Here is an 18,301-nt window from a genome sequence, read left to right as displayed (position 1 = left end):
TACTTAGGAGGTCGGCAAAGTCGTTGCCCACTTCCAGCAGGTACTCCACGAGCAGCTGGATCTTGTGACAAACAGACCCCTCACCCCGCCAAATGCTCTGGGCTAGGTGAGAGAGCTGGGAAGATCAAGCGCTCCTTGCTACTGAAGATAATACATGGCTGTTGTAGGAAACTGGGCTTTTGCTGCAGTTGTCCCCCCACTTTTTTCCCCTTTGTAGCTACTAGATGCTGATTTGCGACTCCGACAGTGCACTGAGCCAGCTAACCAGACACTAGCCCCCAGTCACAGACCTGGGTTGAATCAGTCATCGTTCTTTAGCTCACTTCGCCACCCAAGTTCAGACCCAGCCATATGCAAATCAGTCTTGACCCCATGCCTCATGGAACAGTCCAGCCCAAACTATCAAGCCAGGTCTTACCTGGACCGGAAGCAAGCACGCTGGGACCGGTTTCGATGGTGAGCAAAAGAACAATGGATTTAACCCAGATCTATTGAATAGGGGTGAATGTTTGATTTGCTCTGCATTTTGTCCATCAGCGGTGTGTTTTTTGCTTTCTTGCCCTAAGTGCGCTGGGTATTCCTAGACGTGGGTCCCAGGCTCACTGTGTCACTGGATTCAAGCTAGCCAGGTTGATATGGGATGATGCCCCAAAACTGGTTCCAAGATGCTTGTTTTCGGTCCAGGGAGGACCTGGCTTGGCAGTTCGGCTGGACTGTTCCCATGAGGCACGTCAAGACTGATTTGCATACAGCAGGGTCTAAACTAGGGTGGCACGGTGAGCAAAAGAACAATGGATTTAACCCAGATCTATTGAAAGGGGGTGAATGCTTTGATTTTCTCTGCATTCCGTCCATCATCTGTGTCTTTTGCTAGATCTATTACTAGGCATTGCAAGTGAGCAGGGAAGCCATCATACGGTATGTCCTTTGCACTGGTCAAAACGAGTTCCCCAGCTACCAAATGGCTTCACTGAAACATATGGTGTTTGGTATCAAACATCTCGTATTAATAAAACCACACTGAATCCAGGGATGGATTTATTAATACATGCACCCAGAGGGTACTTTAGAGGTAACCCGTAAACCCTACTAGCCTTTTAGTGTGCTGGCTGACTAGTGCCTTCAAGCCTTCCACCACAGGCACGTTTCTAATCCCCTAGGAGGTGAGAGCTCTGCTCTCAGAGGACAGAAACAATACATGCTCTGGGGAGAGGTGTTATCTCTTCCTCCCCAGAAAGGCTTGTGAATACACAATTCAATTCAGGAGACTTCAAAGGCCTCTGCCGCTTTTGATATGCGACCCAAGGCTTCTCCAGACAGGGGAGATAACACCCCCTGCCTGGGGCCATCTGACACCAGGACAGGCAGGAAAATTAGCTATGCAGGAGGCGTGTTGCACTGCCACGCTGGACACACCTCTAGGGTGAACAGCCTGAAGTAAACACAAATTTAGAAATTCCACCATCTCTTGTGTGGTGTCCAGTCCGGACACAAATGCAGAGGAAAAACGACCTGCACGTCGAGGGACTTCAGGGACAGTGAGTCCCACATTGTGAGTAGTCCAGCTGTCCTCTTTGCCCCTGTGTAGCAGAACCCAAAACAAAGTGAGTCTTCGATCAACACCACCCAACGCCTCCAAGTACCTCTGCACCCACACTCCACAGCCAGAGTCTAAGGGAGCCGAAGGAGTCAAAGGAGGTCCCCAAAGCCACAGGCGCTAAGCCCACCCTTGGGATTACCCAGACTAGTCACCGCATGCAGCTTTTTTGCAGGCCCACTCCAACCGCGAGTGACTCCAGCACAGGAGCCGACACCAAAAGACACCACTGCACCCATGCTCCAGAGCACGAGGAGAAGTGGAGCAAGGGTGTCCCTCTGTGATCGAGCATCTCAAAGGTCGAGCCCTCCCTGTGGCTTCCCCCAAACTGGACCCCCAGTCTCACCTTGAAGCCTCTTTCTGACCGGACTATTCTCCAGTTGAAGTGTATGGGACAACCAACGCCGTAACATACTCCTGCACCCGGAAGTCCCCAAGTCTCCCGAGGTGACTTGTTGGTGTGGCCTTGGACCTTACCACATACTTTCCTTAAGTCCTGGAGAACAATCCTGCAAGTCACTGTTAAAGGCCTGAATGCAGTACGTTTTCCCCCCATAGGATAATATTACCTCACCCAAAAATTCCAGTCAACTTTAGAAAACTGTAGAAATTCATAACTCGAAAAGTACTTACCTGATTCTGATGAGCTTGGTATCTAAATTCATATAAAAGTATGTGTGTGTTATTTTTATAAATTGGTGTTGGATTTCTTTATTGAGTGTATGATTCAGTTACTGCCTTTGTGTGTGCAATAAATACTTAGCACTACCCTCAGATATCCTTAACTGCTCGCCCACACTACCACAAAAGAGAGCAGTTGTGGTGTAATTTGTGCCTCTGCAATTCCTTTGGGGTTTTCCTGGGATCTTTGCAAAGTGTAACTTTTTTTGGTCCACTGTATAAAGAGTCAGCTTCCTACATCTGTCATGTTGTCCGTTTTCATAAGGACTACCTTGCCAGTCAAGTGGGGAAGGAAAGCTTTCAACGCAAGGTAAATGATGTAGAAACCCTGATGACTGGGTTCCCACTAGTCTTGGACAGTCAGGTCCTACATCTGCGCACCCCATGCCGTTGTAATGGTCGCCCATACAACAGGTTGTTGGTGTTCCACCATTACAGAGAGCGACAAGTGCGGCAGCAGATCAACACTAGATCTTCTCAATGACCCTCCCGCTTGTGACCACTGATGTGCCAAGCATTGCTGCAACGGAAGCATGTGTAACCTGGCATGGGGCAATATGACAATACAGGAGGCCATCATGCTGAGGCGTCGAGTGACTGTCCTGATCGTGACTTGGTGGTCTGGTTCAAAATGTGTGATTAGTGTCTGGAAGTACTGTATCCTGGCAGAGTTTGGATGAGTTATGCCAGCTTCTGAGTTGAGGATTGCCCCAGGAAGGGCTGTGTGAGGAGGGGTTGGAGATGGGATTTTGTAACGTGATGGTAAACCCTAGCTGGTGAAGGAGGCTTATCGTGACCTGTGTGTTCATGGAAGTTTTGATGGGTGGCACTCTTGATGAGCCAGTAGTCTAATTAAGAAAATACATGGATGCCCTGTCTCAGCAAATAAACTGCCATCCCCGCAAGGCACTTGGTGAACACCCTGGGTGCATTGGGAACCCCGAAGGGGATCACTTCGATCTGGTAAGGCTTTCAGTCAACTACAAACCTGAGATACCGGTAATGTGCTGGGTGAATTGGTATGTAGAAATAAGAGTCCTTCAGGTCGACAATAGCCAGGAAGTCACATTGTTGTTGCAGTGGGAGGACATCCTAATCATGTGAAAATGCTCTGAAATAAAGTATTCATTTAGTGGCTGGAGGTCCAGAATTGGTTGTACATGGAAAAGGTAGCCGCTAACAAGAGAGAGACTTGCATTTTAAAAAGTACACATTCGGGCAGCAAATCTTTCCCACTAAATGCTGATGTTAAAAAATCATTTTCACACCAAACTAAGGCCTTACAACCAAGAAACATAAAAACAAATTAACAGAAATACCCATTTTCTGAAGATATACACCCAAGAGCAAACGCAGCCCATGCTTGCAGGAAACATTAAAAATGGATGTTGATAGGTTCCCATCCTTTGTCACTGACATAAACAAGAACGCCACTTTATAATTATTCCTGGCTGTACTGTGGTGAAGAGCAAACGTGTAATGTCTCTGAACTAAGATGAGCTCAGAATCTGGGCAGGTTTAAGAAATGCATCAATGTAAGAGCATCTGTGGCATGCTGAGAAAGTCTCAATGACTGACCAACATCTCTAGGTCCACTATGAGTGAGACTAAGTCGGGTTATTTATCATCCACTTGTAGCACTGATGGGTTCATGGGCAGGACGACCTCACCTGGGTTGGGGCCAATTCTGCTTTCTTCGACCTCTTCATCACTATTTTCAATTAAAATTAAAACTGGCTCTTCGTCTGCGCTCATGCAAAGGAAAATCAGATAGAGCAAATTAGCAACTGTAATGTGTTCCAGAGATAAACAAATTTGCATATTTAATCACAGCAAGCCACTGCAAAAGTTACTTTCAAATCAAAAATGTGAAAAGAATATTTGGTCCCATTGATTTAGATTAGTTGTAACTGTAAATGACATGTTTTTAACTCGAACGAGATTGCAGATTTTGTTTTTAGTTCTGTGACGAACAGTTGAGCTTTTCAAGCATAAATCTTTTTCTGCATAGTTAAAATGTTTAACCTCTTCATATTTCAATATTCTATATGTAGTAGGTCGTCATGCATTTTGTTTGACACATTTCAGAATGAAGCCTAGACCACATAAACGGGGGGTGCAGTTGGATTAGATACATCCTTGCAGCTGACATTTGGATGGAGTGAAAATGTGTCACTACCAGCATCAGAAAGTCATGGACTATGAAACCACGACAGACAGAAGGAGTGGGCTGTGTTTGCAGCATCTTTAAAGAGTGACAGTCAAAAAACCCCTGCTTCCGCACACTGCCTACAATGTGTATTATTATAGAGGCAATTCTTTTTACTTCGTGTAGAAATCAAAATACATTTTCTTTGCAGAAGTTAAATAGCATATATAAAACGTATACAGTTGTGTTTTTATTTCCAAATACAATACACAATCTGGCAGAGATGATGCCTTTATTATTTTAAAAATGTTCCTACTAGTTTAAGACCGCACAGGTTACTCCATCGGGCACTTACATGAATGCTTTAGCTATGTTGCCTTGATAGTGAGTGGGAGAAGCTGGCCTGGTATATGATGTCTACTAATGTAAATGGGCACCTTGCACCAGTCCAGACAACCCTTACGGTGATTTAAGAGGTCTCAGACAGCCTTAGAAAGCAATCCAAGTGGTAGCTTCAGGCTTAGGCTAGAAGGAGTGTAAAACAACTTGTTTTACCAGAATGCAATCTTATAGTATAGATTAAATGAAAGGAGTACCACACATAGTATGTATAACAATATGTATTTAATATACATCACTATCTAGTACTTTAAAGTATCTCCCACACGGATAGACACAACGTACCCAATACTAAAGCAAAGAAATCACAGTAAATCGCACTAATACACATTGGGCCGGGGGGGGGGAGGCTGTCAAACCATATACTAAAAAAGTGGTATAAGAACCAGTGGACCCTGAAGAAACCCCATGGAAGACAGAAGGTTAGAGAGCCACCCCACCCGTGGATCCCACGGTACCCAAGTTACCTATCCCAGAGAAGCTAGGTGTGAACTGGGGTCGGAAACCGCCGTCAAACCCTAAGGAGGACTTCAGGAAAGTGCTGCTGCTGGAAGAGGAGGAAGTGTCAGGAGGAATCCAAACATGGATTCTTGAAGAGGAGTACTTGAAAGCAGAGGGGACAGAGTCTATGCCACTCAGGGGTGACAAGGATACTTGGAAAACGAATGTGCTCCGATGTCGGGTGCTTCAGGAAAGATGAAGGTGACCTTAACTCTGCAGAGGCAAGGACCAGGCGACGCTGAGGATGACCATGACCCGAATACTAGCTGTCCCACAAAGGATGTTGAGTGCTGAGGGGTCAGTGTCCAGCGGGAGAACCAACAAGCCTTGGCAAATTAACCTCTTGTGCGGACCCCTTTCTGACTTCATTCTACAGAAGTGCGAGCTCAGTGGCGGCAGAGCCTCTAGGTCCTAATTACGTTCTTTTCCACCTCCCCACAATACTCTGGTCTCAGAAAACTGAGGGTTTGTTGATTAAGTCCCCTCCTCCCCAGTCTGCCATGGACCCTCTGTGTGAACGATGGTTAAAGTTCGGTTCTTAATCCTGCTCCCTCCCACCAGACGATGGGGAGCAAAGAGGGTGGTGTTAGTTTCTTTCTTTAATGGGATGTTTTGGGAAACAGCACCGCTCTGGGAAAAAACTTTTCTTGAAGGGAAAATCGGATCTTTTGTTTATGTTCAGATTGTTTTAGTGCACAGTGGCACCCTGTTGTTGGTTTAGTAATAGAAATATGATTTATTTATTTATCTAACAAAGTAAAAAGCAGAACCCTGCAACGGTTTTTCAAAACCCCCCTTAAAATGTTACCCCGGTCACCTCCTACCCCCGGAGGAGTGGAGGCTAATCCGCTCCATTTTAGGTACAGTGTACTATAAAACCAGAGGGCCGCTGCTCTGTGAGGCTATTTTCATCTCTCGGTTAACATTGTGGTAATATCATTATGGATCTCTTAAAGTTGAGTTTGTAAACTGAATGCAAGCTTTTGAAATGTTTAAAAATGCTTCTGTAATTACTATCTTCATTGTAATTTGCATGCCCAGTTTATTTAAAGTTGTTTTGTTATAAAACATTAACATAACAAGATAATTTGCCTAGCAATACCGACGTTACAAAACCGGTATTGTTGACCTACATCTATATACACAAATTAAATTGTACATATATTTAGTCTACAAACACAACAGCACTTACTTCTTGTTCGGTTCTATATAAACATCATAATACATATCAAATCTTTAAGGAATAACCTTCCCAGGACTACCTGCTAGTCCCTTCTCACCTATATCCACTGCCCGCACATCTTGCCCCTGCCCTGTCAAATAGCCTCAAGACCACCTGTCGCCGCTGCCTACTGAGCCTTATAATCCATTCACCTGCTGCGATATTCGAGGACTCCTCCACTAATGTACCCAGGCCTATTATGTAACCCCTCCCTGTCTTTCAATTCGACCTCTCCCTACCCAAGAGCACGCTGCGCTATTGGCATATAATACAGTATTTCTTTCCCAGATCATTTATTTCTAGTGCTGCCTATACAGGTTCTTTGCAGGTTGTCAAAGGGCGTCTTACAGACCCACAATGCCACTGCACTACCTCACACAAAATCCGACCCAAGGCAGCATGCCACAAACTCAAAGAGCATGCAAACGTTGAAGTAAGTCAAAAAGTTTTATTTGCATAATTAGTTAAAATTGTTACAAAATTTGCATAATAAAATAACAGTGCAAAATTTAAAATACTGAAATTAGTGTCTCTCAGTCTCTCTTTTTGTTGGGGACTGGGCATATAAAATCCAGGGGTTAGGGTCAGCCTGTTGTCCCGCCAGCTGGCTGGGCCTCCTGTTCTGTTAGTTCTAGGCATTTTCTTGCTTCTGCCATGAATTTAGCTCCCGGCATGCCAGGATTATGGAGGAGCCTCCAAGCCAGCTTGTGACTGCATGTCTGCAGGAGCGGATATTTAACGCGTTGAATATGGGTTTCAATAGGAGTAATCTCTGACTAATCAGGGCCGGACATATACAGAAAAGGTGGACAAGGGTTTCAGATTTGTAACCGCAGAGGCGACATTGTTTCGTCTGGTGAGACAGTTTCCAAACCGGTAGTAAATCCTTTGAGACATGCATCCCCATCCGGTAGGCTGTAAAGGCCTTTTTTAGATGACCACTGAAGTGGGATACCAAATATGCTTGTGGTTGTTGGGTTGTGAAGGAGTTCATGAAGGTCCAGGCATGCCGACGTTTTGCCAATAACTCTTTGTCCTCCAAGAAGGATTTCCTTTTTGCTGACAAATTGGCTAATTTACTTAGCCTTGGTTTGTCTGTCTCAGATTTCCAGACTGCTTCCAGCTCCAACTTTTCCACACTGAGTTTCAGATACTTTCCCCAGGTGTTCGGGGTTTCGGTTTCCCCCCGTTTTTTAATTTCCTCCCAGCTTAGCCAGTCCAGTGTCTCTGGGTCTGCAGATCTAAGTTTGTAACAGAATTTCACGAAGCCGCTCATGCTCCGGAACTTCTGATTTTGCAGACCAAATTCAAGCCTGACTTGTGAGGCAGAGGCGGATTTTGGCAAATTGAAAACCGATTTGTAAATTTTGATCTGTAAATCGTTTAAAAGATCGACCTCCTTGCCACACCACGTGACTAAACCGTAAGATAGGGTGGGCATAATCTGCGCTGCCATTACTTTTAACAGATGGTTATAATTGGGACAGTCCATTTTTTCCTTAAGAGAACGGTATGCAAAGATTAAAGATTGTACTTTCACTTTTAGTGCTATTTTGTGATCCTTGTCGTTTGCTCCCTTGGTGATTGTAATTCCCAAGTACTTGTAGTACTCTTGTTCTTTGACTGTTGTTCCTTGGGCCATCCATTTATACTTTAACTTTTGTGGGTCTACTAGACGGACCACTTTGGTTTTTTCTTTGTTAAGTTCTAGGCTTTCCCGTTCTAAATACAAGGTTAATTTGTTAATAGCTCTTTGTAGGTCGATTGGAGTTTTGCTCAACAATGCGATATCGTCGACGTATTGAAGGTAGTGTATTGGATCGTTGGCCAAAGACGGAGGGTGGCTATCTATTTAAACGATCGCGCTTGAGAGATCGGAGAGAAAAAGGTTGAAAAGGGTGGAGGCTAATATACAGCCTTGTTTTAGGCCTTGGTGCGTTTGTATGCTACTGGTTGTACTGCCTCCATTTCCCAGTTTCACTCTTACCCAAGTGTGGTGATGTAGGGCTTTGATAGCTCTTAAGAGTTGGTATGGCACCCCCCAGCTCTCTAATTTTCTCCACAAACGCTCTCTGTTTACCCGGTCGAAGGCAGACTTGATGTCTATGAAACAGGCATACAAGCGGGTGCCCTTAGCTTTTGCTTGATCCGTTAGGATAGACAGACAAGTTAGGTTAGTTGTTGTTCCCATTCCTTGCCGGAATCCTGTTTGAAATTTTGGGATGATTTTTGTTTCTAATATCCAAGCTTGTAGTTTGAGTAGGATACAGGAGGCGTAAAGTTTGGCCTCTACGTCTATTAAGGATATTAGTCTAAAATTCGAGGGATTGCGATGGTCTCCATGCTTAAAAATGGGATGGATGATACTGCCTTTCCAGGAGGCGGCTAACTCTGCTTGTTTGTATATTTGGTTGAACAGAGGCGTTAGGGTCTCTGCCCACAAGTCCGGGTCGTGCTTAAAGATCGCGTTTGGAAGCCCATTTGGGCCTGCTGCACCCTCTGACTTTAATCTCGAAATTATCATTCTCGGTTCATTTTTGGTGGTTAGGTCAACTAGCTCTGTTGACCCCTTCTGAGGGTTTTCCCGCTCTGGTTCTCTGTATTCCTTGTTATTCAGTCCCTTTGATTCCTCCTTGTTATCCTTAGCTGCCCCTAAGTCTTTAAAGTGGCCTGGGTCTGTGTTGCTATATAGGGTTTGCACATGTCTGATCCAGGTTTCTGCTCCAACACCTGCTTCTTGTTGGAGTTTTGCCCCTTGGTAAAGGTCATGTATTATGCCCCAGAAGTCCCGGCTATTAGGATGTTTTCCCGCGATTAACAGTTTGTTCCAGATAATTTCTTTGTATCGGTACTTTGCGGCCCTCAGAGCCTTCCTGTAGGTACTCCTAGCTTCCCTCAGATTTGATTTGTTTGCCACGGACCCCAGCGTTTTTTGGCTTGCGAGGGCTCGGACTTCTTTAGCAACCTTTCTCTTTTTGGCTCTTAGCTCCATGTTGAACCAAGGCTCCTTCTTGGTGTTAAAATTATTGTGGTTCCCTGACCTTGCTGGGAAGTTTTGCTGCAGGACCTGAATCATTCGCTCCCACTTTGGTAGTAGGTCCTCCTTCTTTTGGGTTCCCAAGTTGGCCATATGGGCTTTAACTGAGTCCGTGATTTTACCCAACCCATCTCCACGCCATTTTAATTTCCTCAGGTTAAACTTTGTTGCGTGATGCAAAAGGGAGGTCGTTGTTGGCACCGTGCTTGGTGCAATGTTCAAACGTATTATTTGGGGGGAAGTGGTCACTTTCAACTCGATGTTCTATACCAAATGAGTCGACGCTGGAAATTAACTCGTCACTTACTATTGAGTAGTCAATTGTTGAACGGGCCCTGCCGCTCAAATATGTGGCGGCTGCCGGTATGTCCCCCTTTGTGTTGCCATTCAGGATGGACAGTCCATATTCGTTTAGTCTGGATACTAGTTTTTTTCCGGTACTGTTTCCAGTCATCTTCACCTTCGCCTTGTTTTGATCAATTAGGGCGTTGTTGAAGTCCCCGGAAATTACCTGTGGGTATTGCGAATAGCTCCTTTGCATGGCCTTAATGAGTGACAGCAAGGACGCGTGTTTTTCTTATTGTTCCTTTCTGTCAGGAGGGATGTAGACATTGAATATTAACATTTTCCATGGCTCAGTCCCCGATGATGGGGCTTCGGTGATTTTGATCACTTGGGCCCACTTCAGGCCTACGTCTATCTCCTCTGAAACCCAGCTATATTTATGGGTTTTATACGTTGATAATCCACCGCGGGGATGCCCATGAGTGGACAGTTTTCTGCATATATTTGATGTTCTTTGAAACCTGAAATAGGAGTCGATTGCAGTTTCCATGATTCCTGGATCAAGATTATATCTTGTCGTAGGAAAAAGGCAGGAAAAAGGCTTGAGTTTCGTGGTCCTGGGCCATTTCTCAAAAGCCATGCATGTTCCACGAGCAAATTGAAACTTTTGATTTCTTTGCTGGGTTCGGGGGGGGAGCATCTCATTCTGCCGGGTTACGTAGGGGTTTGGGTCTGGGTTAGGTAGCTTTATTGCACAGGACGTTGGGTATCCACGACCAATCTGTTCTATCTGCGTAATGGAGATCTGTTGTTCGTGGTTTATGACTTTCGTGTGCCCGCTCTGGCGTAGAGGCCCGGGCACCTCGTAGACAAGTGGTATGTTGACCTCTACTCCCTTGCCCCTTGTTTTGGTCACCTGTGTTGAGTTGTAAGGGATGGGGGTACCTAGGACGCCTGTGTCGCATTAAGGATATTCCCCATGATTCAAACTGGGGTCTTGCCAGATATATGCTTTCTACCAGGTCCTTTGAGGCCCAAGTTGTAACTGTTTCTTCAATGGCCGCGTTATTTGCGTTTTGTTGAAATTCGACGGAGTAGAGGTCCTGAGAAGTGATTTCTTTTAGAGACGACGTTTCGTTGAACAATTTTAACAAATTAATAATAATAATAATAATAATCCACATTTGTATAGCGCACAATCACCCGTTAGGGTCTCTAGGCGCTGGGGGCCGTCGGGAAGATTAAGCAAGCTATTGCCCAGAGTCGCATGGTGCTGGGCTAACCTGCCGCCGGAGCCGGGGATCGAACCCTGATCCCCAGATTCCAGCGTCAGTCGCCCTGGCTGCGGCGCCACACCTCTCCCACAATTCAGAATTGCCTCGATTCAGAATGTCCTGCGTCCCCCTTGTTGGATATTCCGGGATAAAAGTTAATTTTAGGTGAAACGGCTCTGGATGATTGCTTGGCCCCTTTTGCGTTGAACCTACTTTACAAGTTGGCCGGTTGTGAGGTTGAGAACTGTCGCAAGCGGGATGGATCGATTGTTGTGCTTGCTCTTTCTGTACTGCCACAGTTGTATTTGCTTTTTTTTGGGTTGGGACGATGTTAATTAACTTCGTTTGGGCCGTGCTTTGCTCCCTTCGTAATAGCGCACATTTGCGTTCCTTGTCCAGGACGGTGATTCGCATGGGGGTTGTCACAGTTTTAATTTCAAGAGCTGTTGCTAATTCGTAAGTTTCATGTGCAATTCTTTCAAATATCGTAGGTGATTGTTGCTCAAAAGTAATTTTTGGAACAAGGTTACGGGCCTCTTTGTGGGTATGTTTTTTAACCGAGAATTTTTTTTCCAGGAATGATGACATCTCTTGATGCTCGCAACCTCCATATTTGACTGCTTGTGTTGGCTTCATTTTTGTTTTTCTTCCCAGCTCTTGCGCTTGTTGTCGCTGGTTCGATCTTGTGTCCATTTGGGTGTTGTCCCCTATGGATGGGGACGGGGTCGTTTTGGCTCTTGACCTGGCGCCTTCGCCCTTTGTTAGGATTAATGGATTTGATTTATCAGGTTGGTCTGCAGGAGTTACCTCACCCGCTGGCGACACTTTCAAGAAATTGAATTTGTTTTCGTGATGGGTATTGGTGTTAAATATGAGGTTAAATATGGGGAAGATTTTGCCAGGAACTAGGTTTACTTGGTTCTTATACTTAAGCCTGGCCTTCCTCGCCCTTTTCCTTTGTCTCTTTGTTGGATTGTTCTCGAAAGAGGGTTGTTGGTTAGGTTGCATTTCTTCAGTGTCTGAAACTGTTTTATCTATACCACTTTCCTTTGCTCGTTGCTCCTGATCCGTTGGTTGTTTACTTCTTGTAAGTCCGTTTAAGAGCTGTCTCTTGAGTAGTTGTGGTTTCTCCTGGGTGGGCTTAGTGTCTGTTGTCTGACTGTTGACGCGTGATTGTTTTACCTCCCCTAAAATGTCCATCAAAATGGCCGGGAGGCTTGCTAGCTTTTCGATGATGCTTCCACATCCGCAGTTTCGTTGTTGATTGCTCCAGCTGGTATCGGGCTCTAAATTCCCCTGGGTTGTTAAGAGCGCTGAGACAGAGTCCAGTTTAGCGCTTATACCCGATATATGCCCGGCCATTAATGTAATAAGGTCTATCTGGACTTCCATTTTGTTGGATTGGTAGTTCAGCACCCTTATTGCTTGCTCAAGAGTGTTTAGCAGAGATTGGGTCCATGGCATGGAGGGCTCGTCTTTTTGGATTTTACTTAAGTCCTTGGGTTCTAAATCAGACGTGCTCCCCGATAAAATTGTGATTGGCGCGGAGTGAGTGGGGTGTAATTGATTTACCTGCATAATGATGCTATCGTTTGTGGAAGATTTTTGTTGACCTTTTTTTGGCTCTCGGACGCGCGGGGTTGAAACCAGCATACCCGGACTCAAATGTCGATCGTCAAAACCGTGTTCTGCTTGTGGCGCTCTCCCTTGTGAGTCGATATACTTTGTAATTCTCTCAGTGAGTTCCTCAAGTTGAGAGTCATTTGATAAGAAGAGAGGTTTTAACCAGGAGTCCCCTTCTTGCCTGGGTGAGGTGGATGGATTTTTGTGACCTGTGTTTACCTCCGGCTCGCCCTTGCTTGCCGTTGAGTGACTGCTCGCTTTGACTAGCTCCACGATTGTCCCGCTTTTGTTCTGGTTCAACCTGGTGTCCTTTGTGAGGCAATTGTCTGAGGTGTCCTTTTCTGCTCTACCTCCCTTGATTTCATTTGTTTTTGCGAGGATGTTGGGACGGTGCACTTGGGCGGTTACTAGCGCAAGTTTGCCTTGGCACAAGGGACCCGAACGCAATGGTGGAGATAGGCACTCTGTGTCGCTACTTGGCCTATTCTGCAAACTGTTAGCCCCTGGGGAGGGTACATTTGATGGCACGATGGGGCTTGGTAGCTTGCAAGTCTCCGCAGTCTGTGCATAAATCGCTGCCATTGGGTCCTTAAGATAAAAGAATTTTAGGAGACCAGATTTCCGTCTGGGGACTGGTGTTAGCTCAGGGGTTGGTGCCGATACCAACCTCTCCCTGGGATTTAATTCGGGCCCTGTTCCCAGTGTCTTTTTTGCTTCCACAGTAGTCTTTTTTTTTTTTTTTTTTACTTTCCACAGGTTGTCGCGTTTTCCCCGATCTCATGATCAGGACCACCCGCTCCTTTTGACCCTGTCGAGGGGTCTGGTCATGTTTATTAGTAGCTGTATTCTGCGAGTGCTTGTAAGTGTCAGAAGGGATGTAAGTGAGTGCCGGCTAGATTGGATGCAGGAGTAAAGATGCGGCCGATCATACAAATCATGCGACCAGTCTTTCAGGGGCTCTCTAGCTCCGGGTCCTCCCCCTCGTACTTATTATCTGGGAGTATGTTTTTTTTTTTTATGTTATCTAGCGGCTCCTAGAGTGATTTGATTGCAGCGGGTTCCGCGCTGGTTGGGATGCGCACCCCGGAGATTACAATGCTTACTGCCCTCCTTACCGCACTATACTGCGCTGTTTCCTTGGCTCGAGTATGCAGGCTCTCTCGGGCTCTCTCAGGCACTCGGTGCCCTGGGTACTCTGTTGCACTGGCACTCTGGTGATCTTTCCCCCGTCTCCTGGCGCCTGGCTCCTTGTTTCTCCTGGCTCCCGGCAGGAATCAGCCACTTGCCTCCTCCGCTTACCGCTGCGACCCTCTGTTACAGTAGCATGTAGCATGTGGGAGTGGCGTTGGTGGAACGCTGCTCTTTCGCTGGTCCTGGGACCCACTGGGCGGCTGCTCAACTGCCCTGACTCTCGGCAGCGCGGGAGTCTCTCGCCCGTTATACTGCCTCTCCTGAGGTACTCCGTCCACTCTGCCCGTCAGCCCCCACAGCAGCACCCATCCCGAAACAAATGGAGGCGCTGGGGAGGTGGTGAAAAAATGGATGGGAGAGGGTGCGGGTGCGGCGCTCCTGAGGTGGCGCCCCGGCACCCCGGCGCTCTCAGCCGCTCTGCAAAAGGGTTGAAGGCTGCAGCTGCAGGCTGCTATGCGGTGCGGTGCTTGTTTTTTTTTTTTCTATCTCTCGTCAGCGTCAGCTGCTGCCCAGCGCCCAGCGCCTCGCCTTGTCTCTCCGGTCTCCGTAGTCCGCAGCCGCGGCCCTCCCTGCTGTTACCCCACCTCGCCTTGCCTCAGCGGGGGCCCGACGGCTGCAGGCCGTAGGCTACAGGTTTGTTTGGTGAGTTTGGGGATTCGGGGATTCGGCTGCCTCCGTGGGCACCCAACGTCTCCTCCAGCAGCAGCGCGGACAGCTAGCTCCTCCTCTTCCTCCTCGCAACGAAAACGTTGAAGTAATTTCCAGGACACTCTGAAATTTTAGGAGAACTTTTCCCTCACACAACAGTGTACTTTGCCTTCTTACATCCTAAATGTATTTGCTGGCATTTAATAGTCACATTAAAAAGGTGAATTTCAATAAATATTTGCATTGTAATTAAGAAATAAAACAGTAACATTTACATATGTGGTTCAAAAACAATATTTTCTAGCAAAAAATGCAATTTGAGCATGGCTGGTGCTGTTGTTTGGTTTTTAATGGCAGTTTAAAACTACACCTGTGATGCAATGACAGGGAGAGACGTGTTTTAATGGGCTGCTAAACGGGTGGCACAATAAGTGCTGTAGACCCAGTAGTAGCATGTAATACACAAGCTCTGACTACATGTTGTACCACTTTACTGGGGATGTCCAAGTAAATTAAATGTGCCAATCATACGTAAGCCAATTTTACCATGTTTTACAGAGACAGCATAATCACTTTAGCACTGGTTAGCAGTAGCAAAGTGTCCTAAAAGCCAACAAAAACATATTCAGGAAACAAGAGGAGTAAAGAAAAAAGGTTTGGGGTAACCCTTAAGAAAGGGCCAACTCCAACAAGGTTTAATGTTCAACATCCAAAAGCAAAAGTATAAATGCAGCTATATATTATGATGAAGGAAAACCAAGTGCAAAATGCCATCGCTCATATAGAAGTTAACAAATTGCTGAAGTGGGCTGACAAACTGGCCTACGATGTATGCTAGATTAGGTGGAAACAAAATATAAGTGACACAGAAAAAAGCTTGATAAAAATCTGTACGGCAGTATATTTTACATATAATTTTAGTAAAATCAAGAGAAAAACCTGTGTATCTTGTGAGGTAATTTATGCTTCATGTTTAAGCCCATAACATAAGCGATTAAGGTTGGGGACATTGGATGAATTTAGCAAGTTTTCACAAAGCAGTTTAGTGTTTTAACGCCACTAGTCCCGCCAAGTTATGTTATGCTGCGTCTCTGTTGTCCTGAGTGGCGCTCATTTGATTGTCTCTTCTGTTTGGTGCTTTATTAAAAATTGGTCTTTGTTGCTTTTCTTATAATACTGAGTACAATGCCATATTGATTTCAAAACATGTTTTCAAAATGTACCTGCTGATCAGACATTAACCATACATTCAATAGATTCACAATAATAATATAAACTAGGTCAATAGGCATCCTGTTCATAGGAGCATTGCATTCTCTGTTCTCCTTTTGCCTAATTTCCTTATGACATTGCTCTGTCACTTTTCTTTGCTGACTCCTCGTTGGTTTGCGCTCCAGATACATCACTTCCATTTTTGGCTCATGAGCACCGGCCAACTACAGTTTCTTTACACTGTAGGTGTTAATATTTTCCTTTCAGGAATACTTCTTTTATATCCTGCTCCTGTTACACTGTGGGTGCCTGTTCCTATTACCGTGCATCATTTATTTAATCATCATGGTACCCGCTTCACGGGCCGCCACCAACATTATAATTTACAACACCAATAACTCCAACTCTCGTAAATGCGAGATCTTTTGCATTGCAAATTCTTGTTTTATTTGCTATAATCATGGCATGTGCTCAACTTTCCTATTTAGTTGGCTTGTAAATAGATGAGAGTCAAGGCCCTCATAAGGAAGCGACAGCAGCTTGCACATCCATTGCCAGTATCAGCACTGCCATTGACAGTACCAACACAACTACTAACCATCATAAGCCGACAAGAGTCACATTTTAGACTATTCCATGCATCCAAAGCTATAAGAATGGGTCAGGTGGCAGGTATTCGTCATTTTTAAAGTGCTTTGAATTATTAAATTGCAAAAAACACAGTTGATGGACAGAATGTAGAACAATGTCATACATTCACCCCAGTACAAGGATCTGGGCCTAAATCCATCGTTTTTTTGCACTCCACACCACCCTAGGTTAGACACTGGCTATATGCAAATCAGCTCTGACCCTGTGCCTCATGTCGCAGGACCATCAGCGAACGGCGTCAAAGCATAAGTGTCATCCAAAAGGCGTTCGACGTCGAGACAAGTACCATCCCCTCCGTCGGCGTCAAGACAGCGTTCGATGTCGAGGTCCAGATCCCCTTTGAGGCAACAGTCTACGTCGAGACCAAGGAAGTCGACGTCGAGTGATCGTTCGACGTTGAGAAGGGTTTCTCCGTCGAACAGGTCATCGGGGAGGCCGCAGGCCCGCTCTTCGCCTAGGGCAAGATCTAGAGGCTCCAGTCATTCGGCGTCACGTCATGCAACGTCGAGGCATTCAAGATCGACGTCGAGGAGACGTTCGAGATCCAGAGTCTCCCCCATTATGGTGACGCAGAGCAGGTCCACGTCAAGACGTTTCATCGCTCTTCCTGACGGCGGTTGCGCTCAAGAACACATGGGGCCTCTTCGCATTCCGTCCGAAGTTCCCCACAGACAATTGCCTCGTCTCGCAGTGTATCTGTGCAGTCCAGAGGTCCTGCAGGTTCTCCTTCCAGAAGTCCTCATAGGAGACAGAAATCCCCTTTGGTTCACCTCTCCCCCAGATGGCTGCAATCACTACATGTATGAAAGTCAGCATCAGCGGGTGGAGCACGAAGGGCAGCTGAATACTCAAGCCCTTTACATAGGTCTCCTTTGCAGCGCTTGGTGCAAGAAGCAGACAAATCGCCTACCACGCGCACCAGAGAGCACCGGGGCAGGTCTCCTGACCGAAGGCCTGCACATGGCCATCATAAAAGGCGGCATACACCATCCTGGTCGTCAACGCACAAATCTAAAAGGGATTATTCTCCCACCATCACGGATAGTCCTCCCAGCAGAGTGTTACCAATTGATGATGTGAACACTTTCCTTGATGTGTTATGCAGAGGGGCGCAGAAGTTGGGCATTACCATGGCCACAACTCAGACGACCACGTCCATTATCTTTGAAACGCTGCACCAACGATCGGAGACCGTTGCTCCCCTTGGTACCGGGAGTCATCGAACCGGTGATGGATGTTTTCCTGGCCCAAGCATCAGCCAAAGCAGCTCCTGCACGGATCTTAAAGAAATACAAACCGGCAGCTTCGGATCCTCTGTTTTTAAGATCTGATCCTCCCCCTGACTCAGTGATAATCGCAGCAGCGAAGAAAACGCATTCGGTGGCATCTTCATCCTTCGTCCCACCTGACAAGGACAGCAAAGCCCAAGACTCTTTGGGGAGGAAAGCCTGTGGTTTAGCTGTTTCCACCCTACAGGTTTCCAATGCTGCAGCCCTGTTAGGGTGATACGACAGATCCCTGTGGGACTCTTTGGATCATTTTAAAGCAAATCTCCCAAAGGAAGACCAACAGGACTTCGCAGAAATTATCCAAGAAGGAGCTTTGGTGTCTAACCAAGTGATAAGCATGGCAGCTGATGGAGTATCTCTGGCAGCTCATTCTTATACGCATGGCGTTTGCGCACGCCGTTCCTCTTGGTTACGACTCACCGTGTTGAAGCCTGATGACCAACAACGCATACTGAATTTGCCTTTCTCTGGTACCTCTCTGTTTGGCGCCCTTGCAGACGAGGAGATGGGAAGGATGAAGGCGGAATTGGACACTTTGAAAG

The 18,301-nt window shown here is 46.1% G+C and overlaps 1 protein-coding gene across 1 annotated transcript in view; it reads right to left on the bottom strand.

Moving 5' to 3' along the window:
* The window catches only part of LOC144755289 (uncharacterized), a 118,852-nt gene that overhangs the window by 30,382 nt on the left and 70,169 nt on the right, over window positions 1-18,301 (bottom strand). Inside the window, exon 5 of the mRNA XM_078644069.1 lies at window positions 3,949-4,023. Within this exon, the coding sequence (XP_078500195.1) occupies window positions 3,949-4,023 (75 nt within the window). The remainder of the gene's footprint in view (window positions 1-3,948; window positions 4,024-18,301) is intronic.

The sequence above is a fragment of the Lissotriton helveticus genome, chromosome 5_1 (assembly GCF_964261635.1).
Source record: "Lissotriton helveticus chromosome 5_1, aLisHel1.1, whole genome shotgun sequence".
Taxonomy (NCBI): domain Eukaryota; kingdom Metazoa; phylum Chordata; class Amphibia; order Caudata; family Salamandridae; genus Lissotriton; species Lissotriton helveticus.
Note: the sequence above shows the minus strand (reverse complement) of the source record. Positions and strands in the feature narration are given on the sequence as shown.